We start from the raw sequence: 24,421 nt of genomic DNA, 5'->3' as shown, positions 1-24,421 counted from the left end.
ACATGAATCCTAAAGCTTGCCAACATGGTTTTCTTTTTTTGTTTTATGAAAGTCTTAAAAGAAGTCTTTGAGGTTAGCAAATACTTTTGCAATTTTATTTTTTATGTTTTTGCTGTTCAATAAAAATGACCCATATTCAGAGCCTCTATGGAAGAAACTTTATATGTGACGACGAAACCAAATTAGATCTGACTGAATTTTCCCCATAAAAGAAAACCAGAATCCTAAAGAGTTTATCACATAGAGAACATGGCACCTGGAGGATAGATTATATATCTAATGCTAAGTTACCTCCATAAATCCTCCTTGCCTTGAAGTCAGAATAGAGAGTAATGAAGTGATATAGAAATAGCCATTACCCAGGTGGTATTCTGAGATTTTAAATCTCATGTGCAAAAGACAGAGTAATAACCATCAGGATGCATATGTTAGGGAAAGTAGAAATGGAATCACTTCAAACCAGTGTGTTTAGCTTAAATGCTTCCCGAAAATTATATACCCATAGCTTATGAAACAGGCATTTAACGAGGTTTAGCAATCATAACAAGATATATGCCTAATGCATGGTTGTTACCCTTCAATAAATATGTTTTAATAACCCACTGATGTTTAATTATAATACAATAACTAGCACCCTAAATTGAAATCTAATGCACAGGTAATCACATAGCAACAAGAACACCCTGCTTTAAATTTTAGGCAGAGATCTCCATGTTACAGTCCAGTTGCTATTTCCTAGCTCCCGATCCTGCCTAGATCCTCAGTGGGATTCACACGTTTTGAGAACAGCAGGGCAAGAAAGAAATTTACCTAGAAAACCCAGGGCTATTGATCTTGGAAGTATGTAGGAACATGGGCTATTAAGCTTCCTCTGGAGAAGAGAGAGCCAGGACCTATTTTTTGTTTTTTGTTTTTTCTCCCTTCCAACACTCCAAACAAAGTAAAGAAGTTTCTACTTCCTAATCCTGGGATGTATCTTAGATATAAGAAGTAAATAAAAAGGAAAGAAGATTATGTCTATAGTGTAACCATAGACAAGGCTACACTAATAGTGTGACTGTGAGAAAACAGTATAACTCATACATAAGGACTTAGAACGTTTTTCAGTCTATCTCCATTGTACTTCAAATTTGCTTCTCCACATTTGGAGAATGATCCAATGACACATGTAATCAAAGACGATGATTCCATTTTGATCAGAACAAACTTATGACTTGGGGAAAGAATGTATTCATTGAAAAAAATACCTTTTTCCTTGGTAATACTTTAAAACTTTGAAATACTTATACCTGGAAGGGTACTGTAACACTGCAAGCCCTAGCTCCATCAATCACGATATACTTGGTCTTTGGCAAGTCACCACATCTCTCTAAAACTTAGTTGTCTTATCTGTAGAAATGAGAATGTTAGAATGAAGTATCTCTCAGGTTTCTTCCATCGAAAAATGTCATCAGTATGACAGTTACCCAATACTCTGACATCATCATCAAGAGAATCAATAGAACTTACCACAAAAAGCTAAGAATATAAACACGAATGCATCACTATTAATTCTTTACATTTCTCTCATGGTGTACCTAAAATCATTTTGTGTAACTCCAGCGGTACTTGTAGCCCATCTTGGGAAGCGCTTCCTCTAACTGTGTCTTGGGAAACCTAGTTCTCTCATAGGACGGATTTTTCTCCTCATATGAAGACTACTTCTCTGAACTCTGGGCATGTGTGGACGTGGATGTGTGTCCATGGGGGTGTGTTTTCCTCTTCCAGATCTTTGAAGAAGAGCACAGTGTTCTGTATCTGGATCAAGGTGGAGTCCTGGTTGCTATGAAGCATACGTCTCTCCCGATTCGACATCTCTGGTAAAGGCACTTGTTGCCCATGAGGCATGAATGTGATAGTTCCCCACTGCTAAGACTGGAGTAGGGCTGGCAGATCATGACCGTGTTTGTAGCAAAACATCAAGGTCTACTAGAGCATCATTTATACTTTCGCTCTATTAAAAAGAGACGGCTGCTTACAGTTTCACAAAAGGAGGATGAAGGGAGAAAGGGAGGGAGGGACGGGGAGAAGAAGAGGGGGAGAGAGAGAGAGAGAGAGAGAGAGAGAGAGAGAGAGAGAGAGAGAAAATTCTGCCCCTGAAAGAGGAATTTCATTATGGTTTTTAAGTGTGACAATACCGTCCCCAGTACTGCATTCTTTCAGCACAGTCATGGGTAGAATGGTGTGTCAGGTATAATCTCTGAGTGGCTCAATTTCTTACAGTCACTTTTTCCAAATTACATCTCCAGGAGTATGACATTTGCGTTCCTTATGTATTCTGCACAGAGATCATGGCCACTCTGCTCCTATCTCGTTTCTTCTGATCATACTTCCTTAGTTTTCTGTTTGGGGGTGCATTCTCCCTGTAGGTTTCCACAGATGGACCTGCGATGCTTCACTTCCAGAGGGGATTCCAGTAGACCCCTTCATGTGTGTTTTTGAAAGTACCTCTCTCCACATGCAAGCTTGTTCAAAGTCAAAAGCCTGATTTCCTCTCACTCTTAGTTACTTTGGCGACCAAAGGGAAAGCTGCAGAAATAAGAGAATCAGGCTTAGCCTGGGGGGAAGACATCCACAGAGAAAGGCAGAGCAAAGAAAACATCCTGTGTGACCGTCAGAGCTGCCCACTTCTCTCCTCTTACTCTCAGTGCCTGTCATTCTGTACCCGTTCCCTTAGTGAGTCAACCAGGATTTATAACAACATGAGAGGGATGTGCTCACCGTCTGATCACTTAAGGGTGCCTGGTTCAAGTCCACCTAAGTAGGTCTCCTAAAGCCATGGCTCTTCAGAATCCCCTGCAAGGCTTGCTGCTGGAATGCAGTGAGGTTTGGGAGAGAGTCACATTGAGACCTAAGACTGAATAAAATACCCAAATTTAAAACAAATTCTATCAAAGACTTATTATTATTCCAGTTTCATGCAGCTCTCCTCTTATTGATGTTCTAACACATCTGGGTCCCAAATAGCTTGGCTAACTGTTTTTGTACTTTCTGATGTAATTAAGAACACTTATTCATATAAAAGGCTTACTTTGACAATGCCTTAGGTGGTTTTAAAACGTATTCTCTTCTGGTTGATAGGATCTTTCCTTTGAAAGGACTTTTTTTTCTTTTGAGATCTGATGGCTGTTACTTTTTTTTTTCTTTCCTTCCTGTTATTAGGTTGAGTTTTGATGAAGGGAGATCTTGGAGCAAATATAGCTTCACATCTATTCCACTTTTCGTGGATGGGGTTCTGGGTGAGCCTGGGGAAGAAACTCTCATCATGACGTAAGTGGAAAACAACAATGTCTTCTAGTCTTAATACTAATTTAGAAAGCCAGCTTTTCACGAAGCCTGTGCACTCTGCTACTGTTAGGTTTGACATTGCCAGCAAAGTCAGTATATCAGGATTCCCCAGCAAAGAGGAAAGAAAAATATCGGCGGCCATTTTCTTGGCTTTTTATTAGCTGTCAGGAGACTCACACTGAGGGCTGGTGGCAAAAGGGTACAGCTTATCTCTCCCCCCAGCTTAATCGAAGATGTAATTTTCATAGAAAATAAAGCTATCCATGTAATACTGTAATAATAAACAAACTCGATGTAGAGAAAACTCAGGCATGTAAGAAAGATTTCACTTTAAGGCGAACGCAGAGCTCAAGCAAAACCCCACACAGGCTTTTATTTTTTCCTGGCGCTTTACCTAACCCAATTGTGAGGCGTATTAGGAAAACCCTGAGAACAATCTGTTCTTGTGAAATTGCATTTGCACTCATTCTTGTCTGGAAAGAGATGATCATTAATTTGTGAAAGGCTTGATTAATGACTTGCCTGCCTACGAGGTTCAAAACATGAGCTTTGAATGTGAAATATGAGACTGTGCTTTTCCCTTTCCCAGCAAATTGGACACGGAAAACAGAGAGACGATTTTAAAGTACTTGATCCTGTCATCAATGAAAATTGAAAAATCAAAGTGAATAGTTGATACATTTTCTAATTTTTTTTCTCCCCTCCTCCTTTTCATAGTGATAGAAAAGATCAACAAAAATTTAATAGGCCAAATAGCTACACTTTGGGCCATGGTAAACATAGCTAGATTAGCAATTTATTCCATAGTTTGTCTTTATTTGGTTGTTATAGTTGCAAAACATAGATTCAAAAAGCTGACTGAAAAGGCTGCTTTGTGGCTTTTACCCACATCTATGATTGGTGATTCAAACACTTCATTAAATATCTCAATCTCTCTCCGTAAGGAGAATAGAATGCACAGTGTAGGAAATAGTTATAACCACTTGACACTGCTGCCCACTTTCCCTAGAGACTGGTGGGAAGATAAAACAGCATGGGAGCCATGGGAACCGCGCACATTATTAGCAAGAGAACCTAGAAGTATGTAATCTTGGACCATGCAGAATGAAGCATTTGTGATTGTTTTCTCAATTATCGATTGGTTGATTGCTTTTTTGTTAACTGTTCTGTGGTATAATATATAGAAGTGGGCTTTTAAGTCAAACACCCTGGGTTCTGACTCTACTGATTCTTGACTGATCAGACATTGGTTTTTGCTTGTTCACAAAACTCTTTGAGCCTCAAGTTACCCATCTGTAAAGTGGAGTCAATAATAGTAACCCCCTTTCCAAATGTGTTTTGATGACTAATTATGATGAATGTAAGGTGCTTGGCATCATGCTTCACTCACAGTCAATGCTCAACAGATGCTAGCTGCGGTTGTAACTGTCGGCATTGTTATCGTGGCAGTTATTTTTGTCCTTATGAATCTATAGAGTGTTTGGACACTTCAGCCACCGCTCTGAGTGGCAGCTGGTCAAAGTGGACTACAAATCCATCTTCGATAGACGGTGTGCCGAGGAGGACTACAGGCCATGGCAGCTGCACAGCCAGGTAGGAGAAGAGAGCGGAGGTTGAGAGCTGGGAGAGAGGCATGGGGCGTGTTGGGGAACAGCTAGTCATTCGACTGTAGGAATTGGGGTTCTCTAAGCTAAAATGCTCATCTGGTGCTTTCTTACGTGGTCTGTGTTCCACAGCAGTGAACAAACTCAACATTTTATAGCTCGTTGTGAAGTCATTTCTGTTTTTATTGTACTAGGATATAATGAGATAAAATTCAAATGTGCTTGGCTTAGACTTACAACTCAAAATGAAATACCAACTCAGCACGGAGATCTAAACATAATTTATCTGAGCATGTCATATGGATGTGGGGTGGAGGCAGGGGTGAGGCAAGGATCTTCAATTTCATCTAGCAATGCAAACAGAGACATAAAATAACAAAATTATGCGCTGTGAGCAGTGCCAGCAATATCCTCCCTCCCCATGGCCGTGACTCCCTGGGATTAGGTAGTGCCGCTCGCCTCCTTCTAAGATACCCATGGTACAAGGATGCAGAATTACTAATAGGAAATTTCCCTTCATCCTGGCCCCTCAGCTATTCAGCTCATATAAAAATTGTTGGTGGAAAGCATCTCTCCTTTGATTTTCCAAGCCGGGAGTCATTCTGCAGGCCTCTCAAAGGATGGGCAGAGGCTTTTGCTGCAGAGCCAAAACCGTGTTTAGGTAGTGACACATCGCATGCCCCAAACCCAGACTAAGTCATATATTTAAATGAAGATGGGTCATGGAGTTAGTGAAAGTGAGTGCTCAAGGAAGACAGGTTGTGGTATTAGTAACTTACACAGAATTGTTCTGGTCCTGTAGACATACAAAGAGAGCCGTGTTTGACAGCGAGGGCTGCATCAGCTAGAAGCACCCATTCTATTCAGTGACTCAACGATGAAATTATCGCTCATTCACATTGCTGATATCTTCCCCTTCGGGATGCATAAGCATTGCGATATTCAAAGCTTTTATTTATTTTGTGGAGAAACACTGAATTTAGTCCCCTCAATTGTCTGATAGACGGGCATAAAATGAGTGCTGTAAAATCATGTGGGCAGACGCAGAATAAATTGCGGCAAATGGATCTGTATTTCTTAGCAATACTCCTCTTTCATATGCTCATACGTGTATAAATCTTTTTTACAGAAGAATTGAACTTAATTATTACAGATGTGTCGGCAATCCCCTCACGATAGCCAGCCCTAGTTACCTGTGTGTTTCTCATGACACTGCACTGAACACGTTGCCAAGGAAAGGTTTACTGAATCCATGAGGAGTTAAGGACATTTCTGAACACACCCTCGGTGCTTCTCGAGATGGCCTTTATAAATCACATTCTATACAAGGGCTTTAGACATCGAAAAGGAAATGCTGTCAGCACAGAGCAGACTCCTCAAGTCCAGATTTCACAAAGGCCTGAGAACATCTCCCCGGACGTCCCTGATGTGGAGCAGGGAAGGTCCAGGGGATGTGCTCATGTGCGTGACATCCTTGTGTCCTTACAGGGGGAAGCATGCATCATGGGAGCAAAACGGATTTATAAGAAGCGAAAATCAGAGCGGAAATGTATGCAAGGAAAATACGCAGGAGCTATGGAATCTGAACCCTGTGTCTGCACAGAGGCCGATTTTGACTGGTGAGCTTGTTTTGGTGTTCCGTGGAGTCCTAGATCAGTGTATCCAATCCACAGTGGCCTCATGGAAGCTTTGGTCTGAAATGATAGTAACATCCATAGAGCTAAGTGACAAGCCTCATATTTTTATGAAATTACCTTTGGAGACATCATGGCGTACTAGCTATATACAGGTGTGCATGGAAAAAACAGGCATTTCTTTAGACTTAAAGAGGATTCAGAAGGTGGCTGGTAATGATCTTCATCTACTTGATAGATCTCGGGACAGATAAAGACGGGCGACCAGATCCACCCAGTTGCTTCAGACGGCAACACTGAAAACAATAAGTGGACTTTTCAGAGGACAAATATGTCTGTGGTCAAGATAAAAACTTTCTAGGATGTAGACAAAGCAAGACAAGAGCGAGTGCCGGAGTGCCCTGGGCTCAGCCAGAGGGCCGCAGAGCTTGCACATTGCAGCTCACAGGGAATTTTGCAGATGGGGGCCTCCCCCACTGTGACGCCTGTGACAGTGCAACATTATCACAGTGACAAAATTACTGTATCCCTGTTCTCCTACCTTTTAGGATGGACACCCTGAAATACATTCACAGGGAAAATGTCCATGGAATTTTTAAGTCATTCATCGCATCCCGCTTCTGAAGCTGGACTGCTTCCCCTGCATTCACTCTATCCAAGGCGGGTGTGTGTGTAAAGGAAGTTCATGTTTTTATCTTAGCAGTTTAACTTTGACCTTACCCAACAGTCATTCCTGTGCAGAGAGCACATTTATTTTCTCCTAGAAAAACAAAAAAAGCAGTGAGGTGCAATGGTCCACTTCCCTGATGTCTCCTAGAAAAATGTCTTCCTTTGGGAATCTTTTCTATGAGGTTCCAAAACAGGCTAGTCTTTTATTGTTGTTGCTGCCATTTGTTGGCTTTCAATTTTAAGCGATTCTAGAGTGAACAGAACACGGGGTAAGGAAAGCAGTTAGGTTTCTCCCCTTCCCCATCTCTCACACTGTTCAGTCTCAGCCCAATTCCTGCATTTCTTTGTGATTGGAATCTGCCACTCTTACCACTAACTAAAATGTATTCTGAGAAGTAGGAAATGAATCATGAACGAGGCCATTGTAAGGTTTTCTGTCCAAAGAGGACTTTTGTAACTGCATGGTTTCTGAAAATGTTTTGGAAGGCTCACCAGGACCGTTCTGAGCTTCTATCAGTAGCTAGAGCTTCAGTGATTCATCTTGACAGTAGCATAATGAAAGGCGGTTGTCACCGAACGTTCCCTCTTGCCGTGGCTCTCCCCTGGACAGTGCCCCCGGTGATCTTGCCTGCCGTTCTCCAGTATTTGTAAAGCAATTCCCTGAAATGAAAACCGGGTGTCTTGTAGGCTGCAATCCTGAAGTCTTCCTTCCCAGGCTGCATTGAACCAGCACCAAATCCAGCTGGTATGTGCAGAATGTTAAGTGCCAGCTGCCTGGTGGCAGGCCCCGTAGCTGAGCCTCTTGTCTCCCTCCCCGACCCTTGTGTGCCAGCATCTCACCTCCCTTACACGGATGGGCCAGTTCACCCTAATGCTTGCTGATTGCTGCCTACGATTTGTCTGGGCATGCGGAGGTGAAGTTTGTTGTTGTCCTGTCCTCTGTGCCCCTGCTCATCCCCCAGAAGCCAAGAATATCAAGCCACTCAGAGGTCCCTGGAGGCAAGAATGAGAGGAGGCTGGGAGAAAAGGCTTTGACAATTTTCAAACTAGAGAGATTTAAAGCAGTTAGTCCCAACTGGCAGCGCTAACCAACTAGAACAAAACTTTTCCTTGGGGGGATGTTTACGACACTCCTGAAGGACATGCCTTTTTCTGCTGTGACTTTGAAGCATATGGCTGTACACAGACAGACGTGGCTTGGCTCTACCTGGCAGACACAGATGCCTTGGAAGAGCACCCCAAAGACATCACTAACGAGGACCGTGCCACACGGGGCTGTGTTAAACCCTTCAGTGGAATTTTGCACTGAGGGCTGAGCATCCACTGCTCCCTGTTCACTAAAGACAGCTTTCTATGGCCCAACCACAGCCAGTGCTGTGCGTCCTCCTAATGAGAACACAATCTATTATCTCAGCTTAAAGGTGTTTCCTTGGAATGATTGGGCATTGGGCCTTCATGTCTACACAGGCATCTTCCCTGCCTCCAAGTCAGCATTTCTGAAAATGGGTTCTGTAGGATATTTTCATGGGTAATTGATAGATATTCTATGATGTGGGTGGTGGAAAGTTCCATTTTTGGAAAAGCATTGATTCAGGGAATACCTATTTTTTTTTTTTTACTAATTGACGAAAAATAAAAGTTGGGTGTGGACTAACACGAATTTGTTCTCAGAAATTTTGTCACCTCCTGAAAGTTTTCTTTTGGCTCTTTCCCTAATAGTGACTATGGTTACGAGCGACACAGCAATGGTCAGTGCCTGCCAGCATTTTGGTTCAATCCATCTTCTCTGTCGAAGGATTGCAGCTTGGGACAGAGTTATCTCAACAGTACTGGGTGAGTGTCGAAAGCAGTGACCTTGAGAGGTCAACTTTTGCTGCTTTTTAGCATGTGTTAAGCTTACAGAATTACTGCTGATCAAAGACCAGGTCTACTTCATTACAGCACAATTTATTTGCTTTTGTTCATTTTAATCATGAAACGCCGATTTGCATTAATAGCGCAAATTTCATCTGAGAATAAAACCCCAGTTGGAAATAAAGAAACAAAACAGGTTCCTTGGATGCGGATGACAAATAATGACATATAAATTTCTTGATTTGTGATACTTTATTTCAGAACTATTTAGTCTCACTGCATCCCTATAAGGAAAGCCAGATATAATAAATATTTCACATGTGCATTTTCTATTTTATAGATGTGGAGCCTAAAGTCAGAAAACAAACTCATTGACTTTTCAGGAGTATACCAGTGTTAGTAGGAATGTGTTTTAGTTTCTCTATGTCCAGCCTTGACACTTCTAAGGCATGCATTCTGACCTTATAAATCTGGAATCAGAATCTAAAATTTTGAGTCTAGTGTTCTGTGTTGTGGGGCTTATCCAATATTATTTTTAAAAGGCCATAAAGTCAAAACATCCCATGATTTTTACACAAGTGAAACTGATATTTATAGACTTAAAATTAGTGCATGGAACTTATTGGGATTCTAATTCAATTTGTCAAAAGACATTTGGGGAACTTGAATATGTACTGGTGATTAGGTGATGTATTATTCAGGGTTTCCCAGATATATGTTTTTGTATCAGATGGATGAATAGATAGATAGATAGATAGATAGATAGATAGATAGATAGATAGATAGATAGATACAGAGATACAGAGATACAGAGATAGATATTATGAGGAATTCGATCATGTCATTATGGAGGTGGACAAGTTCACATCCCAAGATCTGTAGGGTGAGTTGGCAAGCTGGAGACCCAGGAGAACTGATGCTTTGTCTCCAATCCTAGTCGGAAGGCATGAGAACCAGGAAAGCTGACGGTTTAGTTCCTATGTGAGGAACAGCAGGCTCAAAACCCAGGAAGAGCTGATGTTCCTATCTGAGTGAAGGCAAGAAAAAGCCAATGTCCAGGTGCAGGCAGTCAGATGGGAAGAATTCTCTTGCTCAGGGGAGCCTTTATGTTCTATTCAGACTCTCAATGGATTGGAAGAGGCCCACCCACATTGGGGAGGGCAGTCTGCTTTACTCAGTCTACTGATTTAAATGTTAATCTCATCCAGAAACACCCAGAATAATGTTTGACCGAACATCTGGACACCCCATGGCCTATCCACATTGACATATAAAATTAACCATCACAGATAAAATTAGGTGACACGTAAATCTAAGTCTAAATAGTTATATTTATGGTATTACATTAATAAATTCCATTATGGTTATATATTTAGATGTGATAATGGTATCTTGGTTAGGCTAAAAGAAAAAAAAAAGAGAAACCTTATCTTGTAGAGATACATGATGTGTGAGATTTGCTTTAAAATGGTAAAAAAGAGAAAGGTATTAATAATTGTTGAAGATGTTAATGGAGGCATGGGGACTTATTATACTATTTTCTCTCATGTGTGCATGTTTTAAAATTTGATATTAAAAAGTTAAAAAGAGGGGCCGGCCGAGTGGCTCAGTTGGTTAAGAGTTCGCTCAAGAGTTTGAGCTCTGAGCAACAGCGGTTCGAGTCCTGGCCCGAGCTGAGCAGCCGCTGAGCTACCAACAGGTAGCAGGATGGCTCAGCTAAAAAATAATAATAATAATAATAATAATTTAAAAAGAGGGAATGGAAAGGAGGGAGGGAGGGAAAGATAGGCACCTTGCCAACAGGCCTGTTCTAAGTGACAGTTCCTCCTCTTCTTATTTCTCATGCCAGCTGCAGTACAGAGGGGCACACGTCCATGGTTCCACTTATGTACTTCTCTGTATTTGAAGATTTTGTAAAGTTTTTTTTTTAACTTAAAAAAATTACCAAAATAATATATACTACTCTTTAAAAGGACGGGGAAAACACAGACAAATATCTAAAGTATTATTCTCTCTAATATTACAGACTCCTAAACCTTTGAATGAAGGAATACATTGTGATTTCTTTGAGCCATAACACAAAATCTGAGGAAAATCCAAATAACATTTTTACAGCAATGAGTCAGTGAGATCTTCAGCATCTAGGACTGTGGGAAGAAATTGAAAAGGGCTGATGAAATAACTAAATTTAACGTTATAACTAAGTTAAAATGAGATAACTTAAACTTTTATTAATTGCATGCACCAGTACATTTAGACATTTTCAAGGTCCTTGGAAACCCCTCAAGCTAATTTCAGAATGGATTTTTTTTTTTACTACCTCAATCAGTCAAGAAAGTTATATTAATCTCTCTTTGGTATTGATGAGAAGACGCTGAAGTACAGAAGAGTTTAACTTGTTCCAGATCCTACGCAAATCACTGGAATAAAGCAGAATGAATGTATACACATGTGTACACATGCACATACATACACGCAAAACAAGCATGTGAAGCTACCGTTAGGTAGGTTTCACCAATCCTTCGGCAAATGGTATGTGAAATCCAAATAAAACCTGACTCATAGAAAATAAATCATTGGTGATGCTTAAAGTATAATATTCTAGTCAGTGGGATTTTTCATCTATTCCCTATAAAATTTAAATTACTTTAAAAAATGTGATTCAATGATAAATGTCCAGGTAGATAAATGTTCATCAAGGCAGTTTTGTGTCCTAATCACAAAATCACAACCATTGCTTCTTAGGGCTTGACCTCAACTTTCAGAGTTTTGTTCCTATTAGTGGGTCGTACAGGATCGCATCTGACCCTAACAGATTTATAAATTACCATATCTACTCTTTTCATCTATTCTATGCAAATTTTTGCAGAAAAGCATTAGCATAAATGAGCGAGCTTATGTAAAAAGAGCATATGACAAATACCAGCTATCAGCAGGTATGATAAATGCCCTGCTCTCGAAAGTAAGGTGCTTACAGGTGAAGGAGTGACCACCTGCATAGGGCCCAATGGGCTAAAGTATATGAGATGAGGTGACAGTAGTAACCCCACTGATCAGCGTGTTGTCTGAACTATGATTTTGCATTAGAAACAAGAAGACCCTTAGCTGGGACAGGGGTCTCAAACTATCTTCATAGAAGGCCTCATACCATTGAATTCCCATTTACAGTTGTAGCCAGCTCAAGAGCTGCCAAGAGGTAAAGTGTTGAGGAACTTGAAAAAGAGCTTCCCGCCTTTTTTAATGTCCTCCCAGACCCTCACCCCCAGTGTCACTTGCCTGTGTGTTGATTTGGCGCCATTTCATAAGCACAGATTTGGTATTTAATATTTTGTAGCCACTATAATGCTGCCATTAAACATTTAGCTTTTCACCTAAAAATATTTAATTACAAAACATATACATGTGTTTTCTATGTCTAAAAAGCCAATTTAGATCATCGCCTCAATCCTGCCCTCTCTCCCCACCCAGCTGTGGCCTGGTGGGTATGTATACCTCCGTTTTTTATTTCCCAGTGAATAATGATATCAAGAAAAACATATATAAAATGAATTTGGGAGGTTGTTTTTATATATGATTTCCTACTAGATATATTGTGCTTCTATTTGCTTTTTCATTTAAACATGTATCTTAAATATCTTTCCAAGTCAGAGAGCATATAGGGCCCCTTCCATTGAATCATTTTTAATTCCTGGGATGATTTAGTCATCCCCTTTCATGGACATGTTGCTCCTTTCCTATTTTCCGCCACTATAAACACTGCTTCAGTGAACATTCTCATACCATAATAATTGTTATTAAAATGCAAAGAACAGTAATTGTTTTCTTGTGGCAATCAGAGGTGTTTCTGCTAAATTGCGAAGCAAATACCACACAGCAGGTGGTTAGTTCCTAGACCTGAGTGTCCAGGCATCACCAGATATCTCTCCCATAAGGGTTAAAACACTAGCTACACCTTAAATCTATGTACAGTAACTTCACTAACAATTGTCACCCCAATAAACTTTAATTAAAAAACAAACAAGCTAGCTTCCCGCTCACATTGCCAGTGAATCCCACACATTAGAGATTCATTTTATTAACTCTCACCCCCCTTTAAGCTACAAATGCCAATGGATTCTGTAAAGGAAAGCTGAGAGGAAGGGCACGTGGGATTTCCCAAATTAACAAGCTGGGGACGGTCATTCCAGGCAAAAGAAACAAGAGATGACCCGGGTGAAATGGGCCATGCGGGTAGTTTGCTCAAGGACAAACCTTACCATCAGCATCTGGAAGTCCGTAGAGTTAAGGAGCCACCATGTACCCTAAGTCTCTCTGATGGATGCCTGTTTTAACCCATCTCTGGGCATCGCCTGCTCAGTCAGCACAGAATGTGTTTTAGCTTCAGGCTGGGATGAAACACAGGGGAGTCGCAAGTGCAAGGTCAGCCTGAGAGTGAGCGCCTCCGTAAATATTACATCCCAGATGCCTCGCTTCCCTCACCCTTTCCCTTACAGCAGAGCACACATGCATTCATGTGGTCAGAACTTGAATTACATGGAGTCTAGTAAACAATTGTCCCTTGTCAGTCAAGCTTAACAAGCAAATCTCCCAACATCACCTTTCTGAGAGTTTAGTTGAAAGCATGCAGGTAAACCTCCCTTTTCCTTTAATTTATATTTTTACTGCCTCACTTTATAAATGGTTTTGGTTGCTTTCACAGTCAGCTTAACACCCTGTATATATAGCAGTGTTCTCAGTGTTCATTCACTTTACCATGATGGAAAAACATTCTAGCATCGTTGATTATCATGCCCAATAGAAATGCTACTCTGAGGGGATGGCAAAATATTGATCAGCTCCGCTGTGTAGATGGTTGTGCAATTTTTGTTCTACGTCTTGGCTAGGCCTTAGAAAAGAGTTGGAATATGAGCTGAAAGGGTGCAGAATGTCCCTCCAGGTGGCTGTAGCCACCCAATTCTTAGTCCTTGGTCCATGGAACAGCGTGGTCTGAGCAAAGATTTGCTGTGTCCGCCACTGTAATCTCCCTGCCTCTATTCACTCTTTGTCCTCACACCTTCCACAGGCCGTTTCATGAAAGCAAGGAGACCGGTACTAGAGCCTCAGCTTGTCATGGATGGAGAGAGAAATATAATGGGGGAGGCTGTGTTTGGTGAAAAATAGTGTTATTTTAGAGTGAAATAAGGGTTTTAATCCAACCTCTGCCATTTACCGTTATCTTTTTAGCAAGTGACTTTCTTTCTTTGAGCTTTAGTTGCCTAACCTATAGAATGTTGCTATTTGCTTTTGGGGTTTGATTAAATCTAACACTGTCTCTGAAGCATACAGCAAAATGCCTAACCCGTAGTAGCCACTTCACAAAACACATCAGTGAAGGAATAAAGAGGGGGCAACTTCTTTTTGTCATGAATCTATAGCCCAGGCATGTATTTGATACTTAATAGTTATTAGAATACTGAGATCTAGGACATATTTACTCTAAGCCTCTGTTTTCTCATCTGTGAAACAGAAATAATAACCTGCATAGGCTCATCAATTAGAAACCACTGCACACCAAAACGCGGGTCTGTCCCTCAGCTCCACTGAAGGCGGAGAGCACACTTACTGATTAGTGAACAAGTCCCCCCTTTTTTTTTTAAAGATTTTATTGGGGAACTGGGGAAGGGAAACAGCCAAGTTGTTTTTCTTCAATCTTCGTTGTGGAGGGTGCCAGTCGCCATCTGACTGCCCATCGGCAGCTCATGGCCTCTAAGCTCAAGGTGCTATGTTCAATCTTAGTTGTGGGTGGGCATAGCCACCACCCCATGTGGGAGTCGAACCAGCAGCCTTGTTGTTAAGAACGCATGCTCTATCCACTGATCTGTCCAGGCGACAGCTTAGCTCAAGGTGCCGAGTTCAGTCTTAGTTGCGGGTGGGCATAGCCCACCATTGAACAGGCAGTCTTGTTGTTACACCAGCTGAGCCATCCTGCCACCTGTTGGCAGCTCAGCGACAGCTCAGCTCGGGCCCAGTGTCACTGGCCCATGTGGGTATCAAACCGGCAACCCTGCTGCTCAGGGTTGAGAGCTCGCACTTAAGAGAGCTCGCACTCTTAAGCCAACTCTTAACTAACTGAGCAACTCGGCTGGCCTGAATAAGTCCCTTTTGCTTAAATAAAATGAAATCAGTACTCCGTTGTATGTTTTCTTGCATGTTAGCGATGAGATAACCCCAAATTCATTTCTTCTTGTTTTTCCATTGGGGTCTGTATATGTCTCAGTTTGCACGTACACAAGCACACGCTCATTTAGTTGTACTTATATATGATTATATCTTGTTTATACTGTTTGGGATCCCGGGGACCTGCTGCAAATTTAAGTTGCTAAATCAACTAGGACATCGCTTATTTCATGCCAATGGTAAAAAATTCTGTAAATATAAAATAAAGTAGGCATTGGGTTGGTTTAGTCTAAGAAACTGAGATAATCTTCTCAAGGGACAGATTTCTTTTTTCTTGCTATTAAGCTACAGATATTTCTAGATGTGTTAAAAAAAAGTGTGTATAGAAATTTCTTCCTGTGGAGTTTCTTTAGAGGAGCCATTAATTCCTCCGGGAAGAATGTAAAATTCTTCAGCTTTTATTGTTCGTAGGGGTTAGTTTCTCACTGTACAATGGGGATATTTACTCAGGAAGCTGAAAAAAATGATTAAATAGCATTAATTCAGCACCTATGTAAGAATATGTAGTGGGTCCAGAAAAAAATATATACACATACATTCTAGCAAAGTTGTAATCTTCATACTGTCAATATATTGTACATTTGGAGTGCTTTAAAATGCTTTCTATAAACATATTCCTCCCTACATCAGCCACAGAAACACTTAGACCCTGGCTAGCCTGCCATTGCGCTGGAGTCGCTGTTTCCAGGGCCTCTGGGGATTGTCATCTTTTCCCAAGTGACTGCATTCCCGTGTCTGATGGGGATTTTGATGTTCCACCTGATCTCCTCAGCGACACTTGTCAGTGTGCATCACGGAGAATAATTGGTCCAAGAAGTGGTGCGTGTGTTAAAAGCCCACAGAAAGGAAATCACTTGCATTATTTACAGACTCAACGCGGCAGGGGCTTACGTCGCTGTGTTCTAGCAAAGCGTAGTGCAGCCTCAATAGCAGAGACTCAGTCATTGTTGCTACAAAGTTGACTGTTCAGAGTACCTTTCTTAGATGTGGTCTTCCACATTTTCATGGGACTGTACTGGGGTTGGGAAATGAAGAAGAAGGGGACTGTCACTGTGTGTGGAGAACTAGTTCCTCACATAGCTGTTCCTGCCCACGTCAGTGGAATTGGCATTACTGATTATCATCCAGGTGGTCTGACGTACTGGTAAGAGACACCAAAGAGTCCACAGGCCCAGAACTGCCACTCGTCCCCTATGTGACCTAGGGAAACTTTCTGAACTGTATCTCCTTTCTCTTGTGTACAAAATGAAGGGATCCTATTGGATGATCTTAGACCCCTTCACGCTCTGACATGTCCATGACTAATTTGAAATGGCTCATAATTAGGATTCCTTGGACTGCAGGTACTCAAAAAAAGGGAAAATGTCTTCATATACATTAGTTGTACAACTAGTTGATCAAGACAGTGGATTCCATGAGCCATTCTCATGATTCTCGATTTTAAGTCATTTAGTTTAGCATGACCGTAGGTCCCATTTCATCAAGTTTAAAATGCATTGAAAATGAAATCACATTCCATTTACTGTTCAAATTAAATGACTTGTGCTTCCATCTTGCTAAGTGCAGGAAAAGTTTTCTTCCTTCCACCTAGTCTTCTGTCTCATGACAACCCCTTCATTCTAAGGCCTGCTTACTGAGTTTAAGAGGAAAATCTGAGAATTATTGCCTTGAGAGAAACGGAGAACCTGCCTCGTCAGCCATGGAACCTAATTCTTTCTGAATGTTGATGTTGTGGCTACTATGTAGGATCATTGTTGAAATATGGGCACATTGGGTCTAGGAAGATTTTAAGTCTTAGCCATACATTATACCCAGAACTAGCCTCTTCTCTCTCCCCAAGGCTTGCTCCATTTCTTGTTTCATTAACTCGAGTGTCATTGTAACAAAGCACCTTTCCCTTGAAAACAAAGGCATATATAGTACAATCCAAGAAGTTAAACTATATAAATTCTTCTCATTGTGAGCACAAATGAGAGACACCCTAACTTAGTGACTATAAGACCAGCCCTGGCTAAAATCAGACCTAGAGTTCCAGCTCCACCTTGGTTAATGCATGTGACAGCTACTGTGAAAAAAAAGGGAAGAGACAACTTGACAGAAAAACATGATTTCTAAGATGATTTTTAAAGAATGGGTAGGAGCTTAACAGGAGGAAGTAGGATTTCAGGCAGAGTGAACGGGCAAAAAAGGCTTGTAGACTTCAACATGGCGTAAGCTCAGAAAGTGTACTGGGCAGTGGAAAGAGCTGAAGCTAGAAAAATACATCAAGGCTAGATCATGGGCCTCTACTTCCAACCTAAACTTTATCCTTTATGAATAAGCCCACAGGAAGTTTTGGATGATTTTTAAGAAAGGAATTGATGTGGTCGAATTTTATCTTAAGGGAATCTTGACAATAATAGCATTGCTTCTATTTGTAGGGAACTTGTATAATAGCAAGTTAATGTTAATATTTTAAAAACTTTTTACTAAGTGTTGATATTTCAATATTTGTTACATTTTTACAACATGCCAGACTCTATGCTAAGCCCCTTTAAATGCATTATCTCATTTAATCCACCAAGAACATTATGAAAAGATTCAGTAATTTTCCCTATTTTCTAGGCAGAGAGCACAAATATGAGAGAGAGATTGGTAAATTGCCCAAGTGCATATAGTATGTAAGAGCCAGAATTTAAACTCAGGCAATTTGATTCCACAACATTAGTTTTAACCACCAGGGAGGGCAGTGGCCCTCAATCCTGTATGCACGCTAGAATCACCAGGGGAACTTAAAAAACAAAAGCAAAACATCATGATGCCCAGAAGTCTCCATTAAATCATAACTCCTGGTAGCAGGGTCTTGACATCCATTTATTTTAAAAGTGCCACCAAGTGCTTCTAAAAACCAGACAGGGTTGCAATCCACTGAGCTAGACAATACTGTCACCTTAACATACACTGAACAGTCCTAAACATGTGTCTCACACCCAAAATCACAGGTTAAAAAAAACCAAAAAACAAAAAACTACTACATAGTAAAATCACATTTTACTCTCACAAAGAAAAACTATGGCCTTCATCTTTTTTTGTAAAGACTGGCAGGCATCACAGAAGCACAATCAAAGAAGGCAGAGGTATAAAGAAAAAGATGACAGGAGAGCGTCAAGTTAGGAAGGAAGAGAGGAGCTGAAATTGGGGTTATTGAAGTAATAAGACACTGTCTACTGATGAGCGCTTGGTAATATCAAAGGCACATTTGCAGAATGTTTCCTTTTCAGTAATTGTACAAAGACTCCCTTGCCATTACAGAGCACTTTTCTTCTCAGTAGATTGAAGAATGCTTTACCAGCTAAATGCATCCCAGTAATATTCAGAGCTTAGGTCCAACATAATCATAAGTTGCCTTGTTATTGTGGAGGTAGCAGCCCCATTTAATAACATATTAAATGCATTATTCATTTATGTAACTCAGACCCAGGGACAGCTGCTGGGATGAAAATAGAACCATTCTGTAATGCAAAAAGCAGGTGTGTGCTTACTTGAGTAAATTAACTCTGTATTTCTGCTCAATTTTCTTCTAAATTTCAGGGACAGGTCTGGTAGGGCTAATGTGGTGCCATTTTCATCCAGGAAATAAAATGGTTTCCGAATGGTTTTTAATGAACATTTAAAAAAATTACCAACAGTCTTCTCCATGGCAGAATCCCAGGGGGAATGGATGCGTGCTTTGGATTTAAACAGAACTGTTGCTGCAGGATTCAGGAAAGCTTGGGGCAATGATTGGTCAGAGCAGTGATAAACAAAAGGAATGTTCCCTAGCTGATGACAGTGTTGATGGTGAGCCCATGCCTCTATAGCTGTCCTCTAAGACACAGTCACAGGTGTGCTCGGATGCTAAGTGATTAAAAATCATATTCTGCCATTCATTTGCCTAGCGCCTCGCCTCTGAAACATGCAGGGAGTTTCTGATGCACAGTTTGACTCACTGGGACGCATAATCCCTCTGTGACATTGATGGTCATTTTCTTGCTACCACGGCTGGTAGCAGAATGCCACCAAACTCCAATGTCAGCACCTTTTCTTTTGTTCCATTTCCCCACCTGCCATTATTTTCCCTTTTAATCAGCATGCACTCATCAGCTCCTGCAATGGATTTTTTTTTAACTCTCAGATGGGGTGATGTTAAAAATGCTCAGACTTGACCAGTCACAATAGGTAGGGAATCTAGCAGGAACAGGGTTTTGGAGGCTGCTTGCTGTGCTGGGTGCTAGGTGTTAACCCTTTAGTTGCTAGATTGTAAGGAGAAGCATGGCCTCCAAAGATAGAGATCACAGCTGGTTTGGCGGATGAGGTGCCTTAAGGGTTTGGGGTAGTGGTCATGACCAACTATGCAGATAGTTCAGTATTTCAAATGGTATAGTCATCCCAGTGTGTACCTCCTGACTACCAGCCGTGTGTGCCCAGGGCATAAGGATGCCCTCAAGGAGCTTAAAGTTCATGGTCACAGACAGGAAAAACAATCATGTGAGGCATAAATGATTCCTATCAGGTAAATCATAAGGATTCTTTTAAGAGTTTACAGATCGGATGCTATTACTCTATTTAAGGACTCAGTACAGAGTAGTGACAAAGAGCGATGTGTTCTAGGGACAAATTGTCTAAGGTCCTGGCCGTGTGATCTTGAGAAAATGAGTTAACGTCTATGAATCTTAATTTCTTCACCTGTAGAGTGGGAATATTGACACCTTTCTTATTAGGCTTATTTTGAACATGAATGAGAAAACTCATGTTAAAAACTTAGCACAATGACTAAACTAGAGCACAGTAAGCACACACTAAATATGAACTTCTTACTGTTTTATTATTATAGTCAGGAAAAGACAGGAGATAAACTGTAACTGAAAGTGTAGGTATGTTTTAGGCAGCTGGTGGAGCATGGAAGCGGAAGGAGTGAAAGAAAATAAGTACTCAAGAGGATTGAAAAGAGAGGTGTGGCTAGAGCAGAATCAGCTTGTTGGGGAGAAAGAGTCCAGAAAAGTAGAATGAAGTTAGCTGGTAGAGGGCTTCGTGCACAAGATTACAGGATTTTCTACCTATCCTAAGAACATTTGGAAGCCATGAAGGCTGTGAAACAGGTAGGAGAACTAATACCAATATTAACATAATTGGTAACATTTCATAAATACTTGCTAATGGCCAGAGTGGCTTTAAATTCTCTGTGTACATTAATCCATTTAATCCATACAACTACCCTACAAGGAGAGTTAAAGATTAATAATTGCCCTTGTAGTGATCCACAGTGTTCAAAGCACTTTCCTAGACAGTGTTTGGCTTTCTCAATCGTGTGTTTAGGTAGTCAATTCTGAGACTCAGGAACAAAGGAAAGGACATTGGTTGGATTTGAAGGGGTTGGAAAGTAATAGCCTGAAAGCCAAATTCGGCACACCACCAGTTTTTGTACATAAAGTTTTATTGGAACCCAGCTGCATCCATTCTTCTGCTCATTGTCTGTGCCCACTTTCGTGCTATAACCAGAGTTGAGTACTTATGATAAAGACCGTATAGCCCACAAAGCTAAAACATCTACTATCTGGCCCTTTATGTAAAATGTTTGTCAACACCTGGTCTAGAAGAGTGGAAAGACCTTGGGCTTTGCTTCCCATTGGATCTCTACCACTAATTCAAGGAAATAGACTTGAAAAACCAAATATATGAATATATAAAGTGGTTACTGTTGACCCACACACACAAAAAAACGATGAATAGATAACACTAAATCTCAGAAGCCTTAAAGGTTAGTCATCCTAAAACCACAGATCTAATTTATTAAGAATCTGATTGATTATATAGGCTAAATGTGTAGGTTAATCCATTTTGTTTTTCTAGTAAAGCAAAAACAAGAAGAAATAAGCAAAAAGAGGAGGAAGGATTTCCTCAATCTGCAGACTGAAGGCCCCTTAATATGAGCTTTCAATGGTTTAGCCAGATAACCCCTCCTGAAATATTGAGTAGAGACTATCCAATTGAGCCAGCTTTCTGCACTATGCCATTATATATAGAACAACTGTGAGATGTAATGTGAAATCATGCAATCCATAATAACCCATTCTTTCTCTGAGTTGCAAATTCCATTGCAATATATATGTATTGTAATATATATTACTCCTTTCCACCCTTAATTAGATGACCTTTGAAGTATACCTTAGATGATCCACGTATGTCCCTTCCACTAGATTATAAACTTAGTGAGGGCAAGGACTGTGTCTTCCACTGTTGTGCATTACCCACGGCTCTGAAGTGACATGATTCCTCGATTGTGCTAGTAATAGGTACAATATGTAACTGTGATGATTTGTCTCTCTGTTGAGTATTTTACATGAATTAGCTGTAATCCTCAGAGCAACATGAAATGTAGTTATCGATAGCCCTCAGGCTCGGGCTGTAGGCTCAGTGTAAAAAATTGGGAGTATAGATAAGACATTGAAATTAAAATGTGATCTGAATTATAATGAGCTGGGTGACAACTTGAGCTTTTCTCCATGTAGGTATAGGAAAGTGGTTTCCAATAACTGCACCGATGGAGTGAGAGAACAGTACACCGCCAAGCCGCAGAAGTGTCCGGGGAAGGCCCCTCGGGGGCTCCGGATTGTCACCGCGGATGGAAAGCTGACAGCAGAACAAGGGCACAATGTTACTCTCATGGTGCAATTGGAAGAGGTAGGACTCATTCCTGTCTCTCCTCTCCCTCCCTTCTAGAGGCAGGGATTTTTCCTAAGAAATCATGGTTTTGTATATATATATATATATATATATATATATATATATATATATATATACACACACACACATATATATATGTATATATATATATTTTTTTAATTTTAAATGTTTGAAAATTTTATTTTTTTCTACTTTTTATTCCTTGTTTTATTTGTTTTTATAATTTCACCTTCTCTGACACATTCCTTCAATTATTTTCATCTCACTGCAAATTGTTCTTCACTCCTATGTAAGATCTCACTCCTGGGTGACTCTTTTTTTATTTAACCTCATCTTATTGGCACTTTCAGCAAAAAGTTTTCTCAGAATACATTAATGGTATTGAAAAAATAATTTAGCACACTCACACGGACTCAGTCAACCTATATGACTCCAATGCTGTCTTCCTCTCTCAACTGGAAGTCTTGGCTTTTCCTTTCCAAAAGTAACATGCTGGTCATACATATAACACAGAGGCCAACCTAAACACACTTGAGTATACTTTCTTTGCCAATTGAATTTTCATTTTTGTAGCACATCAGGAATATCATTGTGAACATCATTTTTTTTCTAACTTATGGTCATGTGAAATTTCTGAATATTTGCATGATGGATAAGAAATTTATACTATGTATTTTAGAATGTACACAGGTACTTTTGTCATCTTGTAAATGAGGAAGATGGTCTCTAAAGGATAAACACTTTTATGAAATGATCTCAATTATTAAACCAGACAGTCCTCTCTTCAGCCGTGTTTTCTGAGTACCTAAAATATGGCCAGCCCTGTGCTAGGCCCTTTGAATACATGGAAACTTAAATAGTTAAGAATGACACTAGGATTAAGATTTATAACATTTATTTTTAGCTTTCTCTTCTGATAGTTCAGTGGCTTTCAGTCTTTAACATGCATAAGAATCACCTGGTGAGCATGTTAAAATAACTTTTTGGGCACCATCTCCAAAGATTCTGGTTAAGTAGGTTGAGATGGAGCCCAAGAATATGCTTTTCTAACAAGGTCATAGATTATGCATTGTGCTTTAAGGACAAACAAAACAAAACAAAACAGGGCAAAATCAAGGAGGATAGAGTAATCTGAGAGGTGTTGGACTGTGACTTGAAGGGAAAAAAATAGAACAATTAGGATAACCTTGTCAGGTTTGATCAAAATTATTAGTATTTTAATTCTTGTAGAAAAAGCAATTGTGAAATAATGCGCTTGAAACTCTGGCTCAGATGATGCTGGCGCTTCTGGTCCAGGACCACTTAGAGAGCCACTCCTCTCATCTAATTCTGCTTTCTGTCAACTTCTTAATAAAGGCCTTTTCACCACACCCAAAATTCTAAGGTTCCCCCAAATTCTTCATTTGGAACTAGAAAGATAGAGGCCAATGTAGGCCAATTGGAGTTCTTCTCATTTCACAGAAATAAAATTTGGGGGGACTTCTGCCTGAGGCTATCACAGATTAGCTTGCAGCAAACCAAATATATATATAGAGAGAGAGAGAGAGAGAGAAGGAGGAAGGGGAGCATAAGAAAACTATCAAGAGGATTTGAGAAGCCAACATTCTTTTCTTAAGCGATGGAAATTCATTGCGGTGAGTCCAAAATTTTATGCTATACTTCCCCTTGAGTACTTTTCCAATTACCCTGTATATGAGGTCAGATTTTAGATTCCCAGTAGAAGACCAAACAGAAACTTTTGGCTGAACAGCCCTTATGGACTCACAGGCTGGGAAGGTAAAAGTCGGTTTCACGGCTACCAAGGCAGTTGGGACTGAAGAGGTCAAATTCCAGACAGAAAAGAAACACAGGGAAGCAGCACAATATTCTGTGCCTTGTTCTCCTTGAATTATGTGGTAATATCTAAGTGATGCAGGCACATAGAAAGTTTTTTATCCACTTAGAGGATGAGAAAGTAAGCTTAATTTTTAGAAGTATTACATTCTTGTGAGATAAAAATTTGAGTTCAGGGTCTATCAAGGAGGGGAACCCTGGTGAACCCCATAAAACCAGGTTAGATTCTTGAGACTCCTAGAAATTTCTACCCTAGGAGGAAGAAAAAAACGAAATTATACCAGGCTCTCCAAACTCTGAAATCCAAACTGAAATTATTTCAGTCCCTGAATAGGTTAGGGTGATTTTCCACCATTCTAAATGTCTATCAGAAGCTAGAACAAATCCTCTTTAGAGAAAATTAACACAAATCAGAGGTCTTACCTATATTTTTCATATGAAAAGTTAGACTTTTATTTTGGAAAAAATTATGGCTATATCAACAAACAGGACAAAGAGTGGGGGGAAAAAGCAATAGGAAATGAAAACAAAACAAAACAAAAAACTGTTGCCTGATACATGATACTGAAAGAACAGTTGTCT

At 40.3% G+C, this 24,421-nt stretch overlaps 1 protein-coding gene across 6 annotated transcripts in view; it reads left to right on the top strand.

Annotated features, from left to right (window-relative positions):
* The window catches only part of SORCS1 (sortilin related VPS10 domain containing receptor 1), a 528,833-nt gene that overhangs the window by 437,092 nt on the left and 67,320 nt on the right, over positions 1 to 24,421 (top strand). For all 6 annotated transcript variants that reach the window (XM_019661209.1, XM_019661205.1, XM_019661207.1 and 3 more), the window contains exons 13-18: positions 1,768 to 1,859; positions 3,202 to 3,309; positions 4,803 to 4,920; positions 6,420 to 6,550; positions 8,954 to 9,067; positions 21,832 to 22,003. In XM_019661209.1, coding sequence (XP_019516754.1) covers positions 1,768 to 1,859; positions 3,202 to 3,309; positions 4,803 to 4,920; positions 6,420 to 6,550; positions 8,954 to 9,067; positions 21,832 to 22,003 — 735 coding nt within the window. The remainder of the gene's footprint in view (positions 1 to 1,767; positions 1,860 to 3,201; positions 3,310 to 4,802; positions 4,921 to 6,419; positions 6,551 to 8,953; positions 9,068 to 21,831; positions 22,004 to 24,421) is intronic.

Source organism: Hipposideros armiger, unplaced genomic scaffold (assembly GCF_001890085.2).
Source record: "Hipposideros armiger isolate ML-2016 unplaced genomic scaffold, ASM189008v1 scaffold_339, whole genome shotgun sequence".
Lineage (NCBI taxonomy): Eukaryota > Metazoa > Chordata > Mammalia > Chiroptera > Hipposideridae > Hipposideros > Hipposideros armiger.
The sequence above is the reverse complement of the archived record's forward strand: the minus strand, read 5'-3'. Positions and strand labels throughout refer to the sequence as shown.